The 24359-nt window shown below is 39.2% G+C and overlaps 1 protein-coding gene across 1 annotated transcript in view; it reads left to right on the forward strand.

The window, feature by feature from the left end:
• The window catches only part of CR1 (complement C3b/C4b receptor 1 (Knops blood group)), a 102543-nt gene that overhangs the window by 60639 nt on the left and 17545 nt on the right, over positions 1-24359 (forward strand). Inside the window, 12 exon segments of the mRNA XM_040985794.1 lie at positions 93-178; positions 1244-1642; positions 4349-4525; positions 4617-4719; positions 6160-6245; positions 7870-8097; positions 9062-9241; positions 9846-9945; positions 16130-16215; positions 19097-19495; positions 20488-20590; positions 22033-22118. Of these exon segments, the coding sequence (XP_040841728.1) occupies positions 93-178; positions 1244-1642; positions 4349-4525; positions 4617-4719; positions 6160-6245; positions 7870-8097; positions 9062-9241; positions 9846-9945; positions 16130-16215; positions 19097-19495; positions 20488-20590; positions 22033-22118 (2033 nt within the window).

Raw genomic sequence — 24359 nt, forward strand, 5'->3', positions numbered from 1 at the left:
CATTTTAATGTTTCAGCTTTGCCACAAATGTGTGTTGTAGGAATACTGGTAAAATATGTACAGAATAATTCTTTTCCATGTTTTGCTGTTAGGTACCGACTCCTTGGTCACGCATCTAATGAATGTGTTCTCTCAGGCAAGACTGTCAAGTGGGAGACAAAGCCACCAATCTGTGAAAGTGAGTTTAAGTCTCTTTGACCAAATCCTGGAGTTGAACCCTAGAATTGCAAAGACTAAATTCTATTCTTCTTGGGAAAGGTCTCCTTTTGAGCAATGCAATCATATTCTTATAATCAATCTGTGTCCCAAACATCTAGATCCATATGGCATTTTCTTCATGTACATACAATTTATTCTAAAATACAGTCTTGAACTTATTTCAAATAGTCCCATACTTCCCTTTTTGTTTGATTGGACATTTCTCAGTTTGAAGATCATTCTCTTGAGTAAAATAAAGTTAGACAATGGAGCCCCACTTCTCTGGGTCTCCATCCTATGTGTGTGCAAGCATTTCTCTCTTCCTTCTTGTTCATCGTCAGGACAGTGATACTCCATGTCCCCTGTGAGTTGTTTGGGAAACTTCCTACCTTTTAGGAAGCATATGGTCATGAGAAATTGCAAAGCAACAAAGCATGTAAAAAGATATAGGGCCTGGCTTGGTGACAGTATGGGGAAATCAACAACTTCAAAACCAATTGTTTTGAAGGCTAGCATTAAATCTAGATGAACACCCTTACCTGTATAACATGTCTTTAATCCAGGAATGCAGCTCTTATTAGTATTTCTGTATCTGTAACTACTGTGCTTTTTACATGTAATACTGTGTGTTTGTGATTTGTCTTTGTTATTCATTCTGGCAGAGTTGTTGTTTTCACTTATTTGATAAGATGCTAGGCCTTTAGATGCTTTACCATAATGAAGAGAATAAAGCTAAATGCCTTCTATGTAGAAAGAACTGAACCAACAATGGTGAAATAACAATTAGATCTGCATTTAAAATGAGAAGTAAATATGTAAATTATAGAGGGACATAGTTATTGAAATAACATTAACCAATAAGAGAAAAACACATAATTTAGTTCCTGCAATTATAGAAAATCATGTATGTCTATTAGCAAAGATAACAGCTGTAATATTAACATTTACTATGCAGTAATTGGAGTTTCTCCTTAAAAGCAAAAAGCTACCAAATTTCATAATTAAATACAGCTGTAAGCAATCAAAACACTGCTTCTTTTCCCAGGTATTCCTTGTTCACCACCCCCAGCCATTGCTAATGGAAACTTCCAGAATGTTAACAACGAAGATTTTCAGTATGGAATGGTAGTGACCTATCGCTGCAACACTAACAAAGAAGGAGAAAGCAAGTTTGAACTCATCGGGCAGCCCTCAATATATTGCACCAGCCAGGATGACCAGGTTGGCACCTGGAGCGGCCCCCCTCCTCAGTGCATTGTACCTAATAAATGCGCACCTCCAGACGTGGAAAATGCAGTCATGGTATCGGAGCACAAGAGCTTGTTCTCCTTAAATGAAATTGTGGAATTGAAATGTCAGCCTGGCTTTGTCATGCAAGGACCCAGCAAGGTGCAGTGCCAGGCCCTAAACAAGTGGGAGCCGGAGCTGCCACTCTGCTCCAGGGGTGAGTCTCTCTGGGGCCTGGGAGAGGCTATGTATGGTGTGTGCTGTTGCGGGTGAGCTCAGTGTTAATTCTACGGGGAGAGCTGCAGGGTGAGCAGGTTGGATAAGTCAATGAAATTAAGAATGGAGGATATACTTGCATTTCAAAAGAGATTTATTTCTATATTTGAAAGGCAGAGTGGCAGGGGATTGGGGTTCTTTCCTAGCTGGTTCACTTCCAAAATAGCTGCAATGGCTTGGCTGAACTAGGTCAAAGCTAGCAGCTAGGAACTCAATCTGGGTCTCTCTGGTGGGTGGCAGGGATCAAGCACTTGGTCCAATTTCTGTTGCCTTCTCAGGTATATTAGCATGGGAGTGGATCAGAATTAAAACAATCAATGCCAAGTTGAATCACCTATGGGATGCCAGTGTTAAAGGTGGCAGCTTAAACTGATGCACACAACCCTGGCTTCAGGTGTAAACATCTTTAAGATGTTTAGCCAAGAAATGGGGATATTTATGACCCTCATAATGAACAACTCTCGGGCCAGAGTGTCAGCTACAACATCTCTCAACTATATTGAAAACTGGCAGAGACTTTTCTCTACGGTCACTTGTGCCAGAGGCCCTTTGTACACATCTTGCTTACTCTTTGTCACACTTCGAAATAGTGCTATTCTTTTATGCATTTGACAGTGAAGTTACCTTTATCACTCAGAGGTTTAACAAATTCTACAAGTCACATGCCACTAAATTACACCTACAGGATTTTAAAAGGAAAGTATGTCAGACCCCGAAACTTGAATACTCTGATTCTTGCCATGTTTCTATCAGCATCTCTTGGTGAAATAAAAATTGATTCATTGAAACAGATATGACATTATATTAGTACCTCCCACATTATAAAGTAGTTTTTGCTAATTTATTTTCATTTTGTTAAATGACAGAGACAGACAAAAATGTTCCATCTGTTGGTTCAACCTCTAGATGCCCACACCATCTAGGACTGGGCCAGGTGGAAGCCAGAAGACAGGAACTCAATACAGATCTCCCATGTGGGTGGCATGAACAAGTGTTTGAGCCATCAATTGCTTCTTCCCCAGGTTAGCATTAGCAACAAACTGGATGAAGTGGAAGGAGTAAGACTCAAATATAGCACTCTAACGTGTGACAGGGGTGTCAGAAGTCATGACTTCAGTTGCTATTCCAAACACCCAACTCTCACCTCCCACATTTTATCGTTAAGATGCTGAAGCTAGGGCCCAGTGCAGTAGCTTAGTGGCTAAAATTCTCACCTTGCATGTAATGGGATCCCATGTGGGTGCCAGTTCATGTCCCAGCTGTCCCATGTCCTATCCAACCCCCTGCTTGTGGCCTGGGAAAGCAATGGAGAATAGCCCAGTACCTTGGGATCCTGTACTTATGTGGGAGACCTGGAGGAATCTCCTGGTTCCTGGCTTTGGATCAGCTCAGCTATAGCCATTGTGGCCACTTGGGGAGTGAGTCAGTGGATGGAAGATCATCCTCTGTGTCTCTCCTCTACTCTGTAAATCTGCCTTTCCAATGAAAGTAAATAATTTTAAAAGAAGATGCTGAAGTCAGGGCTGGTTTTGTGGTCTAGCTAGTAAAGCCACTGCTTTCAGGGCTGGCATCCTATATGGGTGCCAGTTCAAGATTCAGCTGCTCTACTTCCAGACCAGCTCCCTGCTACAGTGCCTGGGAAAGCAACAAACAACACCTAAGTGACTGGGCCTCAGCATTCATGTGAGAGACCCAGCGTAAGTTTGGGCTCCTGGCTTCAGTCTGGCCCAGATGGGCTATCTGGGGAGAGAACCAATGGATGAAAAGTATCTCTTTGTCTTTCTCTCTCTCTCTCCTTTCTTTGTAACTCTTTCAAACAAAAATAAATACACTTTAACAACTAAAAGAATCTAAATATTTGAAATTGAGAATGAAAGTAATCTCAGTCTAACAGACTTTCCATTCATCTCTAGCTACATTTATACCCAAGTATGTTTATTGTTAATGGGTTCTGGTGCCATACGTACCCATTAAAATGAATAGGAATGAAGATGGATTTGAGTCAAATACCAGGTCCTATGTTCTTTTATTACAAGGGTTGTCTGATTTAGGGGATCCTGAATAGCTGGCTTAGCAGTAGATTTGTAGATATTGAAGTTGGACATAGGGAGAGAGTCTACAACTCTTCTATCGGTTTATGTCAGTCTTGTGCAAGCACTGAGAGAACAGCTGGGATGACAGAGAAGGAGATAGAAGTGTGGAATATAGCTGTACCTTCATCACAGGAGTGCAATGACAGATAAAGGGAAATCCATTGGCTAGATTTCTGCCCAGACAACTTTGCCATTATCTAAACAATGAAACCAAAAACTAGATTGTTTTCTAAGGAAATATGTAGGGGAAGAATGCACCAGTACTAACAACTCTACTGGCTGGCTACAGGTAAAATAAGGAACTGCAGTGCTTGGAGAACTTCAAGTCAATTGGAACTCTGTGCTGAGGAAAGCTAGTTTGTCTTTTTCTACCTTTGGTTACATGTCCTCCTGATTAATTTCTAAATCATGAAGTGAGGATATAGAGTTGTTTGACTCCCTCTGTTATGCTTGAACCCTAATAAGTATGATTCTGTTAACACCCTGGGAAATATGGGGGTTCTGAAGACATTTCCCCTTGACTAACAGATGCCCTGGATCTGTCCTTTCCACAGTGTGTCAGTTGCCTCCAGAAATCCTGCATGGTACACGCACTCCAAACAACAACAATGCTTTTTTCCCTGGGCAGGAAGTGATCTACAGCTGTGAGCCTGGCTATGACCTCAGAGGAACTGCTGCCCTGCGTTGCAACCCCCAGGGAGACTGGGACCCTGCAGCCCCAACATGTGCCGGTAGTTAGGCCCTTGTCTAGTTTCCAGATCAATCTCCTTGCCCTTCCCACCATAGTCTTACTCCTGTTTTTCTTTTTCTTTTTCCTTTTAGTTAAATCATGTGATCATTTCCTGGACCAACTCCCTAATGGCCATGTGTTACTGCCACTGAATCTGCAGCTTGGGGCAACAGTGTCTTTTGTTTGTGATGAAGGGTGAGTGGGGCACAACTTAGAGATCTAGAACTCAGTACTGGATGTTGAAACCCTAGATAATGGCGATTTATCCACAAAGGGGACTGATCTAGTGGCAAAGAAGAGCAGAACAGACTAATAGGTAAAGGAATGATAGAAAAGTATGGTAAGAATAACAAGGAACATGAATATATACTAAAATAAAATGAATAGAAAAACCACAACAAATCTTGAATCTATATCATGAAACATTAAGCATATGGATGATAAGTAAGAAGTAAATATTCTAATAGGGTATTAAAACTTTTGAGTAAAAGATGAAGGTATGTACAAAGATTATTTCCAAAGCCTTACAACAGATTCATGGTGGAATTTGGAATAGGAATGAAAGTGCAGGTAGAAATTCCGAACATATACTTATTAGAGAGATTATGAAGACTGATGTTCATATTTCAAGTGACATCATCAGTCTATAAGACAGCAAAAATCCTTAGTTTTACGTCCCAAGACCACTCGTAGGCAAATAGCACCTTGATCATACAGCACTTGTTCTCAGATTAGTTTGAGAATTCTTTGACATCAAACCCTGGTCACTCAATGCACACCTGGAGACAACTCAGGAAACCACTGACCTCACAATATACCCCTCCTTCTGGGATTATTTCATTCCAGAGTCTCTTCTCAACTCCTTTTTCCTAGGACATGGCCCTTCAATAATACAAGGATGCCTTGGGTATTTTTCAGAAACAATACCAGATGCGGTGTCAGAAATCACACAGTCTCTAATACCTTTTCTGGTGATTTTCCAGCCCAAAGCAAGAGAGTTTTCTCTCACCTACTATCTTCAAAGAGGAAGAGCTAACCTGCATCAGAAGATAAAGTTCTGGGTTGGCAATGGTTAAGACTACTTTTGGGGAGGACCATATCCCTTACTAGATGTGCCTGAATTTGAGTCTCAGCGAGGCAGTACTTGGTTCCCTGTCACCTGTGTCAGAGACCCAAACTTAGTTCCTTACTTCATCTTAGTTGTTGCAGACATTTGAGTAAAAAGCCAGAAGACAAAAGATTCTCTATCCTGTCAAATAATATGAACATAAATGATAAATTTAGAATGGCAACACATTTCCTCTTTGAGGGGTGGGTACTCTGAGAGGACATTCAAGGAAAGGTGACCTCCTGAAACTCCAAAGCTTGCCTGTGTTTTTCACTGTTTCCTTCTGTTTTGCCTGAGGTGTTGTGTCTCTCTGGATACTCAGCTTTACCAGTTTTTGCTTTCTGCCTCATTGAAAACTGTGCATTTCCCCAAATGAACTGGTTCCCGACCTCGTTTCTGTGAGGAACCAACCAAGCTGCTTACGAGTCCAGTTGTTAATGTGTAGGCCTTCTCAGGAAGGCAGCTGAGATCCTTCAGTAAAGAGAAAAGAGGAATGATGTGCTGTCATCACTGCTTTTATTCTTCAGGTTCCATTTAAAGGGCAGTTCTGTCAGTCATTGTGTCTTGCTAGGAACAAGAAGCCTTTGGAACAGCAGTGTACCAGTGTGTGAACGTGAGTAGAACAGCGCCTGTCCAGATCTGCATCTGCTTCTCTTAATTTGTTTCTCCCCATGAAACAATAGATGTTTGCCCTCTGTTTATGTCTACTTTTGATAGAAATTGCTCTTTGTTAGAATCCTTAGGAGGAATGCTTCTAAGGAAAACAAACTTGAGCATCAAATGTTTTGGTGTCATCCTATAAAATATTAACGAACATAAAATATTTATATCTGGATATGTAAAATAGCATATTAAATATACAACATTACCAACATATCCAATCTTTTCTTCAGTAAAGCAAACAGGATGTTGTTCTATCCTCTGGTCATTGCTGTTTTAAAAAAATGCATGTTCATGATAGAATTTTGCTTAAATGAATGCTTCACTTTGAAATTTTACAGTTGAAGTATAAAAATATTTGGATTTTTCATACTGTTTTATAAGATGAAACCTCATAATTTCATCTTTCATAGTTGGAAGTCAACTATGTAACATTTTTTTAAATATTTATTTATTTATTGGAAAGTCAGACATACAGAGAGGAGAGACAGAGAGGAAGATATTCTGTTTACTGATTCATTCCCCAAGTGAGCGCAATGACCAATGCTATGCCGATCAAAAGCCAGGATCCAGGAACTTCTTTCGGGTCTCCCACACGGGTGCAGGGGCCCAAAGCTTTGGGCCACCCTCAACTGCTTTCCCAGGCCACAGGCAGGGAGCTGGATGGGAAGTGGAGCAGCCGGGATTATAACCGGCACCCATATGGCATCCCGGCGCATCCAAGGAGAGGACTTTAGCTGCTAGGCCATGCCATTGGGCCCATCAACTATGTAACATTTCTAACTTTCCTATAACACTTATTAAGCATGAAGGAAAGAAGGGCATTGTTACAAAACTGAAGATACACCTATCATCACTTATTGGTGTAAATGTTAGTAAAACTTTTGCTTTGCTTATCCATAACTATTTCTAGTTCTCTTAGTATATTCTTACCAAATCCAAATCAACTTAGCAAGGGGAAGGAGTGTCTCCAAATAAAAAAATAATCAAAGGAATAAATTTGTGTTTCTTCAATGAGACTAGTCTCGCAAATCATGACATTCTTGGTGGCATTTGAAATGTGTAGAGTAACATTTAATTTCATTGTGATGGCATTATTGTAATCATTTGGATCTCAAGGAACACAGGCTGGCATTATCAAGAAGAAATTAAATCACTGATAAACCAACATCAAAGACATGAAAGATAATACTCACTTTGTGCTTTCAGTTGTACTTGACATTCATTTGGTGCTCCAAAAATGCTTTTGCAATTAATTAGTACTTTTACTTTAACATGCAAGAAGCGTTTCATTTATTTTAAAGGAATGCACTCTAAAATTCCATCCAGAAATCCCAACTATCTGAAGAATTCAGGATGCTTAAGCTTCTTTCAGGCTTTTGTAATATTGATTTATGTTTCATTTCATTTAATTCTATTTCATCACAGACCAGCATTTATTTCCCAGTTTCAACTGTCTTTCTGCCCAAACAGATTGTTGAAGGGGCAACACAATCACAGCACCCTACAAATGTACAACCATTGCAGCTTAACATTTTGAAATTGTAATGAAACCTAATCTTTTGTCTTCTTCCTAGAAATCTTTTGTGCAAATCCTCCAGCTATCCTTAATGGGAAACACACAGGACCTCCACTGGGAGATATTCCCTATGGAAAAGAAATATCTTATACATGTGACTCCCACCCTGACAGATGGACAGCCTTCAAGCTCATTGGGAATAGCACCATCCGCTGCACGAGTGACAGTCAAGGAAACGGGATTTGGAGCAGTCCTGCTCCTCGCTGTGAACTTCATGTGTCTGCTGGTCAGTGTCCATTTCTTCTTTTTTTTATTATTTATTTGAAATGCAAAGTTAGAGAGAGGGAGAGAGAGAGCCAGAGAGAGAGAGAGATAGAGTGAGAAATAGAAAGACACAGAAATATTCCATTTGCTGGTTCATTTCCCAAATGGCCTTAATGGCCAGACAGTACCCATTTCTGTGCCTTAAAAGTGTTCCAGCTATCTAGTCCCAATTATTCATGTTTTTAAGAATAAGAATTGGATGTGTGTTTGTGGGCCTAACTTTGTAACAAGTTAAAATGTTAAAACTATACACCCTAGCTAAAACATATGGCTCCCAGATGCTAGTGTTGTAGCAAAGATGGTTAAGCTGCCAGTGGCAATGCTGGCATTCCAGATCCAGTGTGAGCCCTAGCTGATTCACTTCTTATCCAGCTGCCTGTTAATTCTCCTGGGACGGCAAAGGAAAACAATGCAAATACCTGGATCCCTGAAACTCACATGGGAAAGCAGGATAGAGTTCTCAGTGATATTTCAAAATGCTATCATTCTAAGTCTCCATTCTGATGTTCTGGGTACATGTAACACTCAGCACATGACAAAAGGTAACTGTCCTTCAGCTCTGGAGAGGCAGCCTGCAGTGGGCATCCTGAGTGGGGAGCAGATGGAAAAGATGACAATTACTTCCTGCTACACACAAGTGCATCAACACCAACAGAAAAATGATGAAGTGACTAAGTGGATCTAGTCACTCAGACAGAAGCCTGACATATGAAATTAGAGCAGAAAGAACAGAAAGCTAAGTGGTCTTCCAGATTTTAAAAAAAAAAAAATGCTAATTGGAAAGTGTCATCTAAGAGAACTTGTACAGAGGAAAAATATTTTGACATTATTCTAAGTCCCTTTGTTTCTGTGGTCCTACCAACCTGAATGGAGGTAAGTGGAGCAGGAATATCAACCTGCTGATATTCCTATGTGTTTGTTCTCAGGTCACTGTAAAGTCCCAGAACAGTTCCCATTTGCCAGTGCTACACCTCCACTTGATGAGTCTGAATTTCCAGTTGGGACACTCTTGACTTATGAATGCCACCCTGGGTACTGGGGGAATGCCTTCTCTATCACCTGCCTTGAAAACTTGCTCTGGTCAAGTGCAGAGGACAACTGTACACGTGAGTGATTGTGCTCTTAGAACTACTTCATCTCTGGAAAAGCACCTGTGTGACCTGATTAACATGCTCTAACTTTGGAGGCAAAGCAGCTGTAATTTCCAAAGAGCTCCGAGGGAGGGTGGTCTTGCAGATCACTCCTATCACTCCTTCTTTTGATTGAAGTTCCTAAGCCTCAACTAGATATTCATTTCATGGGGAAATGCTCTTATGGAAAGATTTGGAAAGAGAATCTCCATTCAGTGAAGATTAACTTTGATGCCTTAAATCGTGAAAAAATTAAATAGAGGAACAAAGAAAATTTTTATGTAGGACACAGTAAATTACGCTTGTTTAACAAAGGACAAAGGGAAATTTGAGGCTGGTAAGATGAGAGTACAACTCTCAAGTCATATTTACCCTACTGGGGGATGCATGGCAGCCCTTTGTAAGTGGTGCTCTGTAGCTGCTGCATTCTGAAGTACAATGATGAGTTTTCTCAGGATGGTTGATTCTTTGGAACAATTAGAATAATTTAGACTGTTCAGTGTGAAGTCTAGTTTGAACCTTATAATCAAAGGTAAATTGGAACCTATAATTTGTTCCCAATTCTGTTTCTTTCCCCTAGGAAAATCATGTGGAACTCCTCCAACACCCTTTAATGGAATGGTACATATAAACACAGATACCAAATTTGGATCCATTGTCAACTATTCTTGTAATGAAGGGTGAGTTTGGAACACTATCGCTTGAATATAAGTCCCAGATACCATGCTAACCTCTAAACTTTTCGTGAAAAATTGGAATTCAGATATTCAAACACCAATAACCATTGCATTATTTAGAATAGCCTAAGTGGAAGCAACTCAAGTCCCTAACAGATGAATGCAGGTATAGGTATATATATTTAAATGTATTACCCAGTCATACAAAGGTACCCAGTACAAGACAGGTAATTTTGAAAACATTATGCTAAATAGAATAAGCCAGATACAAAAGGAAAAAATATTATGCAATACTACTTGTATGAGGTACCTAGAATGAGCACATTTATTGGAATAGAAAGTGGATTGAAGAACAGAATCCAGAGGAATGCAGAAAGTAGATAGTTCATTGTTCAGTGCAGCCAATTTCTGTTTGGGATTGTGGAAACTTTTGGAAATAGATAGTGAAGATGGTTGCATGACATTGTGATGACACTAAGCTGCCCACTTAAAAGCAGTTTGAGACTCTAGCAGGAAGTAGGTGATAGAAAAAGCAATTGGATCCCTGCCACCCACCTGGGAAACTTGAGTTGAGTTCCAGTTCCTGATATCCCAGTTCCTTACCCTGTGACTACAAGAATTGGAAGTGAATCAGAAAATGGCAGCACTAGGTTGCTGTCACTCACTGTCTGTCTCTCTCTGCCTCTCAATTTTTCTTAAATAAAAAACATACAAAAGCAGTTTAAATAAAAATTTTAATTGATATCTCTCTTGTACCAATAAAAATATAAAACTTTTAAAGTATATGATGCAGACAACAGGTAAGAAAAAGAAAGCAGGGCTCTCAATGTAAGAAAGGTACTTAATTCAAAAAGTATCAAATAGGTTAAAAGATTTTATTTATTATCATATTGTTACCTGCTCTACAATAAGAGTATGCCATATGTCAAGAGAGAAGATTAAAAACACACAACATTTGATCATTAATGGATAACATAATATGTAAATGAGCAAAAAATATGCACAGAAAATTCACAAAAAGGAATAATAAAAATGTCTACTAAAAATATTTAAGCAAAAATACTGAATCTCTTGATGATTTGGAGAAATTAAAATTAAAGCAACAATATCTTGAGTTTTCATGGTCACATCAGTAAATTTTAAAAGCAACAATGTGATATAAACAGGAATGGGAGCCCTGTCACCATGGCTTATGGGATGTGAATTACTATAGTCTTTGGGATAGTACTCTCATCACTCACAGAAAATAAAGGCACAAATATCTGAAAAGGAGCAAACAATCCTGACATTCTTCTATTAGTAGTTGATTGAATAAATTGTGAGATAATCTGTAACAAATATTTTGCAGCAATTGAAAGATTTATTCAGATCACTGTTTTTGTGACCTGAATGGATGTCTATGATATAATGTTATTTTAGAAAAAAACAATTTCCTAAGGAATATATGGAATGTCTTTCAATTTTGAAAAACAATGACACATTTGTGTGTTTAAATGGGCTTATCTGAAAGAGGGATAAGAGTGACAAAATACATGAGGAGTGAGCAGCAGCTTTCCTGAGTCCCATTTCCATTAGCATTCATAATGCAGCAGCTGAGTAATACAAGGTGGATCCTACCAGCTGCTGAGGCAGGCTGGCAGTATCAGAATTCTAACCCCAGCCTCTGCCACCTGGATTTTGGCCAGTGAGTTAATCTGGCTCCATTTTTTCTTCCATAAAATGAGGGTCATGCATAATATCTACTTCAAAGGGTCATTTTAAAGACTAGTAGTTAATTCATGTAAATCATTTAGTTAGAAGGGTGAGCTCAATAAATCATTAGCTGTTGTTATTCTACAGGTTATCTGCAATGGCTGTTTGATTTTTGTCTCTGATCAAAATCCAAGGTACTCTCCTTTCCACAGCTTTGATTTCTTTACTTTTAGAATCTGGAATGTGTTGCTCTATTCTCTTCTGGCCTGTAGAGTTTCCTGTGAGAGGTCTCCTGTGAGTTTAATTGGCATTTCTTTATATGTCAGTTGATTTTTTTCACGTGCACATTTAAGGATCTTTTCCTTATGTCCAATTGAAGAGAACTTGATCATCATGTGTAAAGGTGACTGTCCCTTTTGGTCAAGCCTGTTGAGAGTTCTGTGCCCCTCCTGGATCTTGTTTCCCAATTCTTTCTCTACATTAGGGAAACTTTCCCTTATTATTTCATTGAATACATTTGTAAACCCAGCTTCTCTTTCTGCACCTTCTGTGACTCCCATAACTCTTATATTTTGCCTTTTAATGGTGTCTTTCTATTCTTGAATACTTTTTTTTTTTTAGCCTGATCCAGCTCTGCTTCCAGCTTTTTGTTTGTTTCCCCCGGTAACAGGAAATATCTTCTAATTTTGAGATTTTTTCTTCTGCCTCATTCATTTTATTTTGGAGACTCTCCACTGTACTTTCAGTTTGCTTCATTTCTTAACAGCAGCTTGCATTTGATTTATTTCCAGTGTGACATATTCCTTAAAATCCTTGAATGCCTGCTTTACATGCTTCTCGTTGTTAAGAAGTTTTATAACAAGTGTTTTGAATTCTGTATCCCCCCGTCTTCTTGATGTCTTCCTCAGTTAACTCTGAGGTTGGCAAAGGGCTTTGCTCCTTTGTAGGGGAGTCTTCAGTAATATTCACTGTGCCTCTGTCTCTTCTTTTGCTCTTGGTCATTCTACTTCTGGTTAGCAGAGCCGTCTCCTTGGGGGCAGGTTTCTAAGCTCTGTCACCCACAGGTCTACAGTTCAATTTTAGTTATTATAGTTGGTACATTGCTATTTGTTTGCAATCACTTGTGCCACTCCCTCCAGCAAATTCCAGGTCTGGGTTCTTATGTCAGATTTCCACCATGGTCTCCGCAGCCAGGGCTCCTGGCTCACCAGTCTCAATCTCCTGTGATACCATGCTAAGGCTGCACCATTGTCTGTACAACTTTTCTCCCACTTCTGGTTACAGCAAGTCCCAGGATTAGGGAGACACCAGGTCTCCTATGTAGGTAGGTTGTTGGTGGTGCTGATCTTGCTGGAACCAGTTGGCCATTAGGTCTGAGGGCCACACGGGCCTATTTTAACCCATATGATGCCATAGTTGGTATTATTTTCCCTGTGCGACCAATGAAATGCACTGAGTTCATTGAGTTCTCGCTGAGCTCAGTGCATGTGCTGCTCACTATTGTCCCTGCAGTCTTAAATTCTTTGCCACACTATAAGAAATGGTGCCTGATCTGCCACTACTAGAGTTCTTGATCTGCTGGCCATCAGGTCTGAGGGCTATCTAGACCTATCTTGGTGGAACCTGTTGGATGTCACGTTGCAGTTCACTGAGCCAGAAATGAGTTCACTCCCAGCCTAGTGCATGCGCAGTACTGTCCATAGCCCTTGCTTCCTTAAAAAAATGGCACATGATACGACTCTAGGGTGCGGACTGGGATGTGAAATCAACCCTGTTCCCACACTGCTTGTCTGGGATCTGCTGCTCTGTCTCTGCTTCTGGTCAAATCAAACAGACCAGCAGGACAGGCAGTTTCTTGAGTTCACCACCTGAGCTCCCAGGAGCTGTTCCTTCCCACCTTGTTGCTGGTGGTGTTCAGATAGCCATTGGTTGAATGCTGCTGGGATATCAGTCACTCAACACCTTGCCACCGTGTCCACTGCTTTCCTGTGTTTCTCAGTCTCCAGGTACCCCTCTGCTGTTGTTCTGTCCTCTCCTGTTTCCTGGATAGTGCCCTCTGTTGTTCACACTGGCTAATATTTCTCTGTTTAAATGTGTCCTTACCCTAGTCCGCCATCTTGATTCTCCCCTACAACTTTGGTTTCTTAATTTATCTTTTTATCAATTTCTAGATTTATTGCATTGCATGAAGAGAATGTATCTATTTTCATCTGTCCTGAAATCATAACAAAAGGGAACAGGAGCTGATACCATAACTTACTACATAATGGAAGTACTGCTAAAATATGACTACCTCCAAAAATTTATAGAAATGCACAGCATGAAAAGATTATGTATGGATTTCAGAATTAAACTTTTAATTCCATTTTCCAGGAACATTTTGAAATACCCTCATATTTTATTTTCTTCTTTTTTGTAAAGAATAAGTGGCACAGAGAATATGCAATCCTATCTTTGTTTTCCTCTAAAAGTTTGATGGTTTCTAGATGCAAATTTGGGCCCTTTGTCCATTTAGAGCTAATTTTTATACAAGGTAACAGGTGTGTGTGTGTGATAGGGGGTGGTCTTGCTTTTTACCTATTCATACTGCCATCCAATTGTCCCAAAAGCATTTGTTGAAGATACTGGGCTTTTTCCCTGGATAATTTTCAGTTTTCTTGTCAGGATTAGTTGGCTGTACATGCATGGGCACCATTCTGAAGCTTCTGTTTATTATTAATTTCCTAATTGACACTGAGGTCATACAGTAGCATTATTTTATTCAAGAAGGCTTTTGATTTTCTTTTCCATGTCTTCAGTGACACATTGGTCATTCAGTAGCATGTTATTTAACTTCATGATGTTGTGAATTTTCTATTTTTCTTTCTGTTGCTGTTTTTGTTCTGTGGCTTTTCATTTAAGGGGATGTACAGTAACTGTGTAACACAGACTATCACATTCAAATGTGAGGATACAATGCAGTATACATCTCTACATCCAGATCAAAGATAGACTTCCAACGAAACTGTTAAGTACATCTTAACAATAAGATGCTGGACTCTCTGCCATTGTCCATGCCCGTAATATCAGGATACCTATAATAGCAGAATGATGGACTTATGACTATTTATGAAAGACTATACTATTGCAATAATACAAGGGAAATTGGTCAAAGGATGGAGATTTAGAGGAAGGGGAAGGGAAATCCCAGAGCCTATGGAACTATATCATAAAATAATATTAAAATTTTTAAATTGTATTTTATTTATACATATTTAATTATGTGTGCACCTGTATATACCTGGCTATAAGGGAAGGTAAGAAAAGAGGCCTTTATTGCAGGTAGCTAACAGCTGGTGAAAAATAGAGCCCTTCATTACTAATAAAAGGGGAAAAGTGATAGTGCAGGTGACACCAGTGGTCTGCTGCTTACGGTTACTGCTGTGGTCACACGTTTTAAATAACCAAGAATGGAAGTGTTTCACTGTTCAGTAACCACCTTGTTGTTACAAGGCACTGCACTGTGCCTGTTCAGCTATTACTTAGCATTACTATGATATTTCTCATAGGAACATTACAGATGAACTAAAGAGTAAATGACAAGGAAGCATTCCACACTTCATGGCTATTCTGTTATAGCTTTACAGAAATGTACATGACTATCCCCACATTTACACATAAAATGTGAAAGTTTCATAAGTGTTCCCTCTGGCTCTCTTTTTGGGGGGATAAAACATGATTCCTTGTTTCCCCCAAATGGTGCTGCTGAGTACCTCAAGTGTGAGTCCCTAGACACAATGCTACAGAGTCTTCGGTGTTTCCCTGAGATACGTTCGTTGCTCATCAAGGAGCTTGTCAATTCCTAGATGGAATTACATCTGGAAAAAATTTCACACACACACGAACCAAAACCAAAATATCTGGTGATGAATAAGGTAAGTGCCTCCTTCAGCTGTGAGGGACTATGAATAAAGATGGGTTGGGGAGGTAAAAATTGAAGTTTGTGGGCTAGGCCCGGTAGCCTAGCTGCTAAAAGTCCTCACCTTCAATGCGCCAGGATCTCATATGGGTGCCAGTTCTGATCCCAGCAGCTCTACTTCCCATCCAGCTCCCTGTTTATGGCCTGGGAAGGAAGTCATGGACAGCCCAAAGCCTTGGACCCTGCACTGGCACAGGAGATTAGGATAAAGCTCCAGGCTTCTGGCTTCAGATTGGCACAGCTCTGGCCATTGCGGCCACTTGGGGAGTGAGTCAGCAGACTGAAGATCTTCCTCTCTGTCTCTCCTCCTCTCTGTATATCTGACTTTCCAATAAATAAATAAATCTTTTTTTAAAAATTGAAGCTTGTCTTTAGAAACATAGGGCTAATTTGCAGGTAGAGATTGGAGTTCCTTCTGAAGCCTGCCATGTTGCAATCTCTCCTCTAATTTGTGATATGCACTTCTTACCCTTTTCTGAATGGTGACTTAAGTGCTGAATATGGTTGGAGCAAATCATTTTCCATGCTTTGCTGTAGGTATCGCCTCGTTGGTTCCCCATCAGCTGCTTGTCTCCTGTCAGGCAGTAATGTGAAATGGGATAAGGAGGCTCCTGTCTGTGAGGGTGAGTTGAAACATTCTTCCCACTAAATCCTTCTGCTTGGTCATGCTTGCTCATGGAGTTAGTCTTTCACAAAGCACTTATTCAGCTACTTGGAAAGAGGAGCCCTGTGATCTAGGGTTCTGTTGGCTGTTTTTTATTTGTTTGTTTGCTTATTTGTTTGTTTTTTCTTAAATCCTCAAAGCCAAATGATCTGAAACTGGACTTGAACTCAGGTAAAACAGTTCTACTTTCCTACTTTGATCACCGGCACGCTCCAGTGCGTTAAGAGTCACTCTCCTTTCTGAGTAAAACTTAAAGATGCTATACAAAATTACATGTGTGTTTCACAATTCCAAGAAATGAGCTACTCCCTTCCTTAATATTCTAATTCCAAATAATGAAGATATCTTAAAATTCCTAGCATGTTCCCCCAATGCTTTAGCCCTTTTGAGGTCTGGTCTTCCTTCGTTTATTCTTGATTAATTGACCCTCCATCTTTCCCACATGATACTCCAAAACACTTTCCCACATGAACCTCCAAAACTTTAATGAACATAGAGGAATGCCTAATTGCAAATTGAGAGTGTTAAGGCTGTGAAGAAATCACCATCACAGAGGTGATGAGAAAAAAAAATCTTTGGAAGGCTAATGACCACTAGACACAAAAGTATAGAGGCAAATACCCTTTCACCTGACAACTCCAATTCTCAGAATTTACTGAAAGAATATAACTATGGGAAATTTCTCTACTTTTGGCCCAAATGTTGAGCACAGTTTGAAAATAGGTAATAGGAGCAATGAGTCTTATATAAAGTGGCTATATAAAGTGGCTGCAAGTTTTTGAAAAAGCTTAGAAGTATGAGAAATTAAATATTGAGATGCCTCACCTAAGTGGAAACCGATAGTATGTCTATATGTCTACCTGCCTATCATTCAGTCAGCAAGTATATTATAGAAAAACACATATTTATATAATTTTACATGTACCCATATATATATCAGAAACAGTGCACATTAAATTGTTTTAAAAAAACCAGTTTCTTTGCCCATTATCATTTTCTTTTTTTTATTTTACATACTTTGTATTTTATCTATATTTCTCACAGAATAGTTTTACCACATTCACCAAAAAAAAATAACATTGAGTTTTAAAGATTCAAAGACATGAATGAGAAATTATAAAATGTGATTCCTATACATGGCAAGAATTTTAAATCATTCAAAAATTCAATTAAATAAATTATCAGTATACTGTAATTTTTCTTTCTGGATCTTTTTAGGGGTTTCTCCTGTGAAAGTTATTCCACTACTATTTCACTTGAAGTCATTGTTGATGATCATGCATATGCATGTACACAGACACTTATACCCATATTTCAACACTGTCTTGTGATTGAACCTAGTAGATTAGTTAGGTTCTCACTACTACAATGAAATGCCTGAGGTAGGTTAAATTATAAAGAAAAGAGGTTTATTTAGCTTATAGTTTTGGAAACTGAAAATCCAGACAGTGTGGATCAGAGTGTTGCACAAGGACCTCTCTTGCCTGTGTTACTTTTAAGGTGATGGGTTGGCAGAGTCCTAGAATCATACACAGCATCACATGGCAAGGGAAAGAGAACATGCATATGTTTAGTTGTCTGTTTGTGTGTTGCTGTCTCCCAGGATTCAGCCATGGGAGCTCTACCTTAAACACCACCCTCGGATTAATTTTCCATTCTCTTAACACTATTAATGTATGATCTTCAGGATTAAAATAACACATGTGTCAGGAGAGGGGTAAATTATATTCAGACAACACACAATGTTCATCTAATTTTCCCTGATTCTGTGATTATTTCTATCTCATCCTTTATCTTTTATAGTTCCTTTTCTCTTTTCTTGATAAGCAATGCCAAAGATGGTGTATTTAACTTGCAAAGATGTTATTTAATAACCAACAAAAAAAGGGTGGACATCGCACAACAGCAGGTTTAGTTGACATTTGGGATACCTGCCTCTCATTTCATAGAGCCTTGTTTGAGTCCCAAATACTCTGTTTCCATCCAACTTGCTGATAACATGCATCCTGGGAGGCAGCAGGTGATTCTCCAGTATCTGAGTACCTGCCACCACTGTGAGAACAGGTGGAGTTACAGGCTCCTACCTTCAGCCTTGCTCAGTCCTGGTTGTTACAGTTGGGCAATGAGCCAGCAAATGGCTCTATTTTTCCCTCTATTTTTCTACTTTTCAAATAAATAAAGGTAAATAAATATATAAAATAACCAAAATAATCAATAAAAATAATGTAGCAGGTTAAAAAAAAACTTTAAAAATCTATGACAAAATCTCACAGATGGATCCAGCACATGGTATAGCAACCTGCACTGCTGCCACCCTCTATCAGTGCCAGTTGGAGTCGTGGCTGCTTCCTGCTTATTACCTGTGAAGGCAGCAAGCAATGGCCCAAGTGCTTCAGCCTCACACCCACATAGAAGACTGGAAGAAACTCATAACTCCCAGCTTATGACCAACACAGCTCTGGATGCTGCAGCCATTTGGAGAGTCAGCTCTCTCTGTGTCTCTACTTCTCTCTATATAATTCTACCTTTCCGGTAAAAACAAATAAATTGTCTTTTTAATCACACATATTATCCACTTAAATATGTAAACTGTAATAATACAAGGGATTTTCTCATGGATTACTTGTTATGAGCAGAATCCCCATCACACACAAACACAACTATGTAAAATAAGTGTCTGATTATTACCAAGTGTTAGAAGAAAACAACATGTTAAAATTAGTCTTGGTTTAGGAACTCATTGATTCTTTGTTATTTGCTACTTAAATCCACAGTAAAGTAATTTATAGTGAAAAAGAAATAAATAAGCTGTTGTTTACTATACCTTCCCTTTCTCCTAGTTATATCTTGTGAGCCGCCTTCAGCCATATCCAATGGAACATTCTACAGCAACAGTCAAACATTTTTTCCCTATGGGGTGGTGGTGACTTACCAGTGTCACACTGGGCCAGGTGGAGAAAATGTGTTTGACCTCATGGGAGAACCATCAATACATTGTACCAGCAGAGATGGTAACCTTGGTATCTGGAGCAGCCCTCCTCCTCAATGTATTGCTACTAATAAGTGCACGGCTCCACACATTGAAAATGGAATCAGAGTCACAGGAAATAGGAGTTTATTTTTGCTCAACGAGATTGTGAGATTTACATGTCAGCCTGGCTTTGTCATGAAAGGCTCTGATACCGTGCAGTGCCGCACCAACAACAGATGGGGACCTGAGCTGCCTCGCTGCTCCAGGGGTGAGTGTGACTGACTGAGACCGGAAAGCATAAATACTAGGGGTTGAAATTAGCGAAGCAACGTGTGTGTGTGTGTGTGTGTGTGTGTGTGTGTGTGTGTGTGTGTGTGTACAAGAGCTAGGGAATTAAAATAAGAATAAATATAATACCAGCCCTATTTATTATATGTGATGATAATCAAAGAGTAATATAGGCATGTTCTATGTCTATTACACACATTTTATGTATCTTGTTTAATACACATATATGAGAAAGCAACTATTCTGATCTCTGAGTCTGGGTGACCAAAATGATAACATCAGATTGAAAGGCCTTGTATTTCAATCATTCTGTTCCAGCTCCTCCAATTTAATGCCAAAAGAAGAAAGAAAGGAAGAAAGGAAGGAATACTTTCCTCAAATCCCAACAAATAGCTCTGCATTTTGTTTCATTTTGCTTCAATAATACATAGTTCAGTTAAAAGCTCAGTTGCATGCTGGTGCCCTGAGTACATGTCAATTGGGTTGTGTTTGGAAACAGCCAAAATGTGAATCAAAAGATTCTCTAAGCAATACATTTTCTTGTTACAAAGACTGCTCTGCATCCTTAGCTTCCTTGTCAGTAAAACTTGGATGCCAAACTACTAGATATTTTTCTCCAACAGCTACTAGCGTACTCTGCAATTATGATTTTTAAGCCATAACTACTGTCAGGTCTAGGGCACAGCACATAATTTTAAAAACACTTTGGATCTGTCCTTTACTGGTTGTCAGCCTTCTTCAGAAATCTTACATAGTGAGGGCACACTAAGCAACAATGTTGCCTTTTTCACTGGGCAGAAAGTGATCTTCAGCTGTGAGCATAGACACCATCTTGGAGGGCACATTTTCTTGCGTACCCCAGAGAGATCAGAGCCCTGCAGCCCTGACATGGGCAGGTGCCCCCACTTGTTTCCAAATCAATCTCTTTGCTCTTACATTGCAGTCTTATCTCCTGCCTTTGCTTCCTCCTAGTGACATCATGTGATGACTTCCTGGACCAACTCCCCAATGGCCATGTGTTTGTTCCACTAAATCTCCAGCTTGGGGCACAAGTGACCTTCATTTGTGATGAAGGGTGAGTGAGACCCGTAGAACAGGACAGACACTGAGTGTCCAGACACTGACTGGTCCAGAAAGGAGGCCAATTCCATGGTAGAAAACAAGTATCCATGGATATTAGCTTGTGGAAGACTGATTCTGAAGTATAGATGGAGACTCTATGGCACCAGTCTCAGGAGATATGGAGAAAATGGCACACATAACTTAGTATCAAGTACATAGGAAGTTGGAGCTTGAAGTAAATTGTTAGTTAGAAGCCTTAAAAGTTTATGGAAGATTTGCTAGGAAAAAAGTTATGATGAATAACACAAAATTATTTGCCCACTGGAAAACCATGGAAGGCTTTTTTTCAGGACACTAAAACCTGTCAACAGGTGTGATATTATGGTCTAACAATTAAAGCATCATTTGGGATACTTGGATCCCATATCAGAGTGTCTGGTTCTAGTCCTAGCTACTCTGCACTTCCAAAACAACTCCCTGTTAATGTGTCTGGGAGGCAGCAGGTGATGGCCCAAGTTTGACTTTCTGGTACCCACACAGAAGAACTGGATGGAGGTCCTGGCTTTTGGCTGGTCCAGTCATTATGGGCCTTTGGGGAATGAACTAGCAGATGGCATGTCTCTTCCTCAGCACTCTTCCTTTCAGTTGAATAAGTAATTTAAAAACAACAACAAATAGTGGAATTGTAATAGTACATAGATAAGTACATTGAATTCAATGATGTATCTGCATGTCATGATAATGATTAATATTACTGTTTCAGAGAGTATTATTAGTCCTTTATGCCAATCTGCTCTTCTTGAAAATTTGCATTACCTGTCTATAGGAGGCACAAAAGGATTGATCACTCATGCAATTATTTTTAATAATTTCCAAGAAATCTTTGGTCTAACACTCAATGATTTTTTATTCAGGACAATTTCAGGAGGAGGATAGGACACAGTGCTAAGCTGAGCAATTCAGGATGGCAAACACTCTCTCTTGCCCTTCTTTTTCCCCTAGAATACGGCTATATTGGTTCAGTGTGTTGTTTTGAGCATTCCCCTGATGCCTTTACAAGGGTGGCAGCAATAGCAAGCGCTTTCTGCCTTGTTCACCAAAATCAAGAGCTGTTCTTCCTCATGGTCAATTCTTGAGACTAAGTCCTTTGGTAACAGATACCCTCACAAGAGGATGTCATGTAGGCATAGAGAAGCCTGTGTTTGGTCCCTCTGTAGATGACAGTGGCTTAGGAAGTCTGACAATGAGGCACACCAGCATTAATTGCTTTATTATTTATAGGATACTATGATTCTTCTGAATAGTCTCTATCTACTAACCTGAGAGTTTCAGCTGGGCCTAAACGTAAGAAGCATAGGTTTTCAGGCAGATGTGAGGAAGCTGAGCAGGTCATGCAGGAACTGAAGGGAGAAGCAGGAGCTGCTCAAACATTTGCTGTTGCTCCTCTTCCTTTAGGTTCCGATTAAGGGGCAGCTCTGCCAGTCACTGTGTCATGGTTGGAATGAAATACCTTTGGAACAGCAGTGTTCCTGTATGTGAACGTGAGTAGCAAGAAAGTTTATGTAACCTGGATTCCTCTTGTTTGTTTGTTTGTTTGTTTGTTTGTTTTCAGTGTGTTTTTCTTCATGGAATTGCCTGTTGTCTAGGTCTTTAACTCAGTTGCTTATAAAAAATAATTTCATTATTCAAAAAATTTCAAAGAAAGTCTTAAAGGTCTAATAAATCATGTTCCCATCACTAGTTTAATTTTCTGGGAAGAAAAAGATGACATAAAGGTATACCAAGTTTTCCTTATTTTTTTTTTCTTTTAGTTTTGTCACCACAAAGTAATTTCTCTTAAATTTTTATCTCCGTTTACCCCTTCACATGTTTACACTATCTGTTGTTTAGCCTGAGAAATTTGCTGATAATGGCTTCCAACATGATAGGGCGTGGAAAGAGTCAGAGAAATAGGAAAGGTTTGGCTCTGCTTTCATGGGGTTTGTTTTATGTAAACCAATACATAAACCAATTTTGAGAAAGTTGATTATACTATGCTATAATATGTCATAATAATTGTGTGACAAATTAGCATAGTACAGTGAGTTGGACTGGTGAGTTAGTGTTTAAAATGAGATACCCTAAATTTACATATCTCTGCTGAAATAAAACACGCTAAGAGCTCAGTATTTGATAAAGTACACATTTTATATGCCAAGACATTTGATTTTGCTGCTCTGTTTACTACGCAAGGTGAGACTTATTTTTAATAATCTTGATATTAGTTATTTGAGAGAAAGAGAGTGATGATATGAATGTATGTCTAGCCTATGGTTCACACCCCCAAACATCCACAATGGTTGAAGCTGAGCCAAACTGAAGTCAAAAGCTGCTAAGTTAAGTCAGGTTTTCCACACTTGTGGCAGAGACCCCCATTGAGCCTTGGCTCACTGCCCTCCAGGATCTGCATTAGCTGCAAGCTGAAATGAGCAATTAAGAGGCCCTTGAACTCAGGCACTCTAACGTGAACTGCAGGTGTCCCACTCCAATAAAACATTTCAAAAAGTTCATTTTTCTTTATGAGTAAATGGTGTTTATTTTAATTTTTTGTTAAAATATCTTGGTAAAATCTATTTGGATAGTAAATATTATGGTAAAATTCTATATGAATATCCAATACAAGGGAAATTCAGGTACCCAACAAACTCAACTTTCCAGAGACTTGTAAAGCTTAAAATAAAAATATAATTAGGCTTCAGATAAACATAGATACAATTAAGATATGGGAAAAAATCAGCCATTTCTTGATATATTAACACCCTTATTTTGTTTATATACATAATTTGATGGATACAGAATGTATATACATAATTATTTTTTAAAGATTTATTTATTTTATTGCAAAGTCAGATATACAGAGAGGAGGAGAGACAGAGAGGAAGATATTCTGTTTACTGATTCATTCCCTAAGCGGCCACAATGGCCAAAGCTGAGCCAATCCAAAGCCAGGAGCCAGGAACCTCTTCCAGGTCTCCCACGTGGGTGCAAAGTCCCAAGGCTTTGGGCCATCCTCGACTGCTTTCCCAGGCCACAAGCAGGGAGCTAGATGGGAAGCAGGGTTGCCGGGATTAGAACCGGCATCCACATGGGATTCCGGTGCGTTCAAAGCAAGGACTTTAGTTTCTAGGCTACCATGCCTAATACCTAATATGCCTAATTATATACCTAATTCTGATCAACATTGGAATCTATCCCTATATTCACAACAGACTAGAAGCACTGAATTGTTTCAAGAATTACTCTAAACAGATATATTAGATATATTCAAAGCAGGAAGAAATAACAACTTTCTTCTCCTTAGGACAAAGAGATAAGACCAAAAAGCTCTTTGAAGTTATTTAATCTGAGTATAAAGAGCTCAAAAGGTACCCATAACTTCTGGTGACACAATTGAATACCTAGTATTATCACTGATGATAACTGCTTCAAGTCACCAAGGGACACTCTTCTGTTCTGAAGATGACAGTGCATGTTTAGCAAACTTCATAGAGGTTTCCCTGGAACTTATACCCTCAGAGTCAAAATCTGGTTAGTCTTGTAACCTGAAACTCTTAATGTATGCCAGGTGTAAACAGATAATAAAATAATTGTTAGAAGGAAAGTTGCTTTCCAAATCCATTAAAACCTTAGCCATCTGGACGATCCAAGGGCACTGCAAATTCACTGTAACTTAAATCTCACCTCTGTTAGTTCCTGCTCAGCAAAAACCTTGCAGATTAAAATTCTTATCCATCTTAATTATA

The sequence above is a fragment of the Ochotona curzoniae genome, unplaced genomic scaffold (assembly GCF_017591425.1).
Source record: "Ochotona curzoniae isolate NIBS_2020 unplaced genomic scaffold, NIBS_Ocur_1.0 contig_430, whole genome shotgun sequence".
NCBI lineage: Eukaryota > Metazoa > Chordata > Mammalia > Lagomorpha > Ochotonidae > Ochotona > Ochotona curzoniae.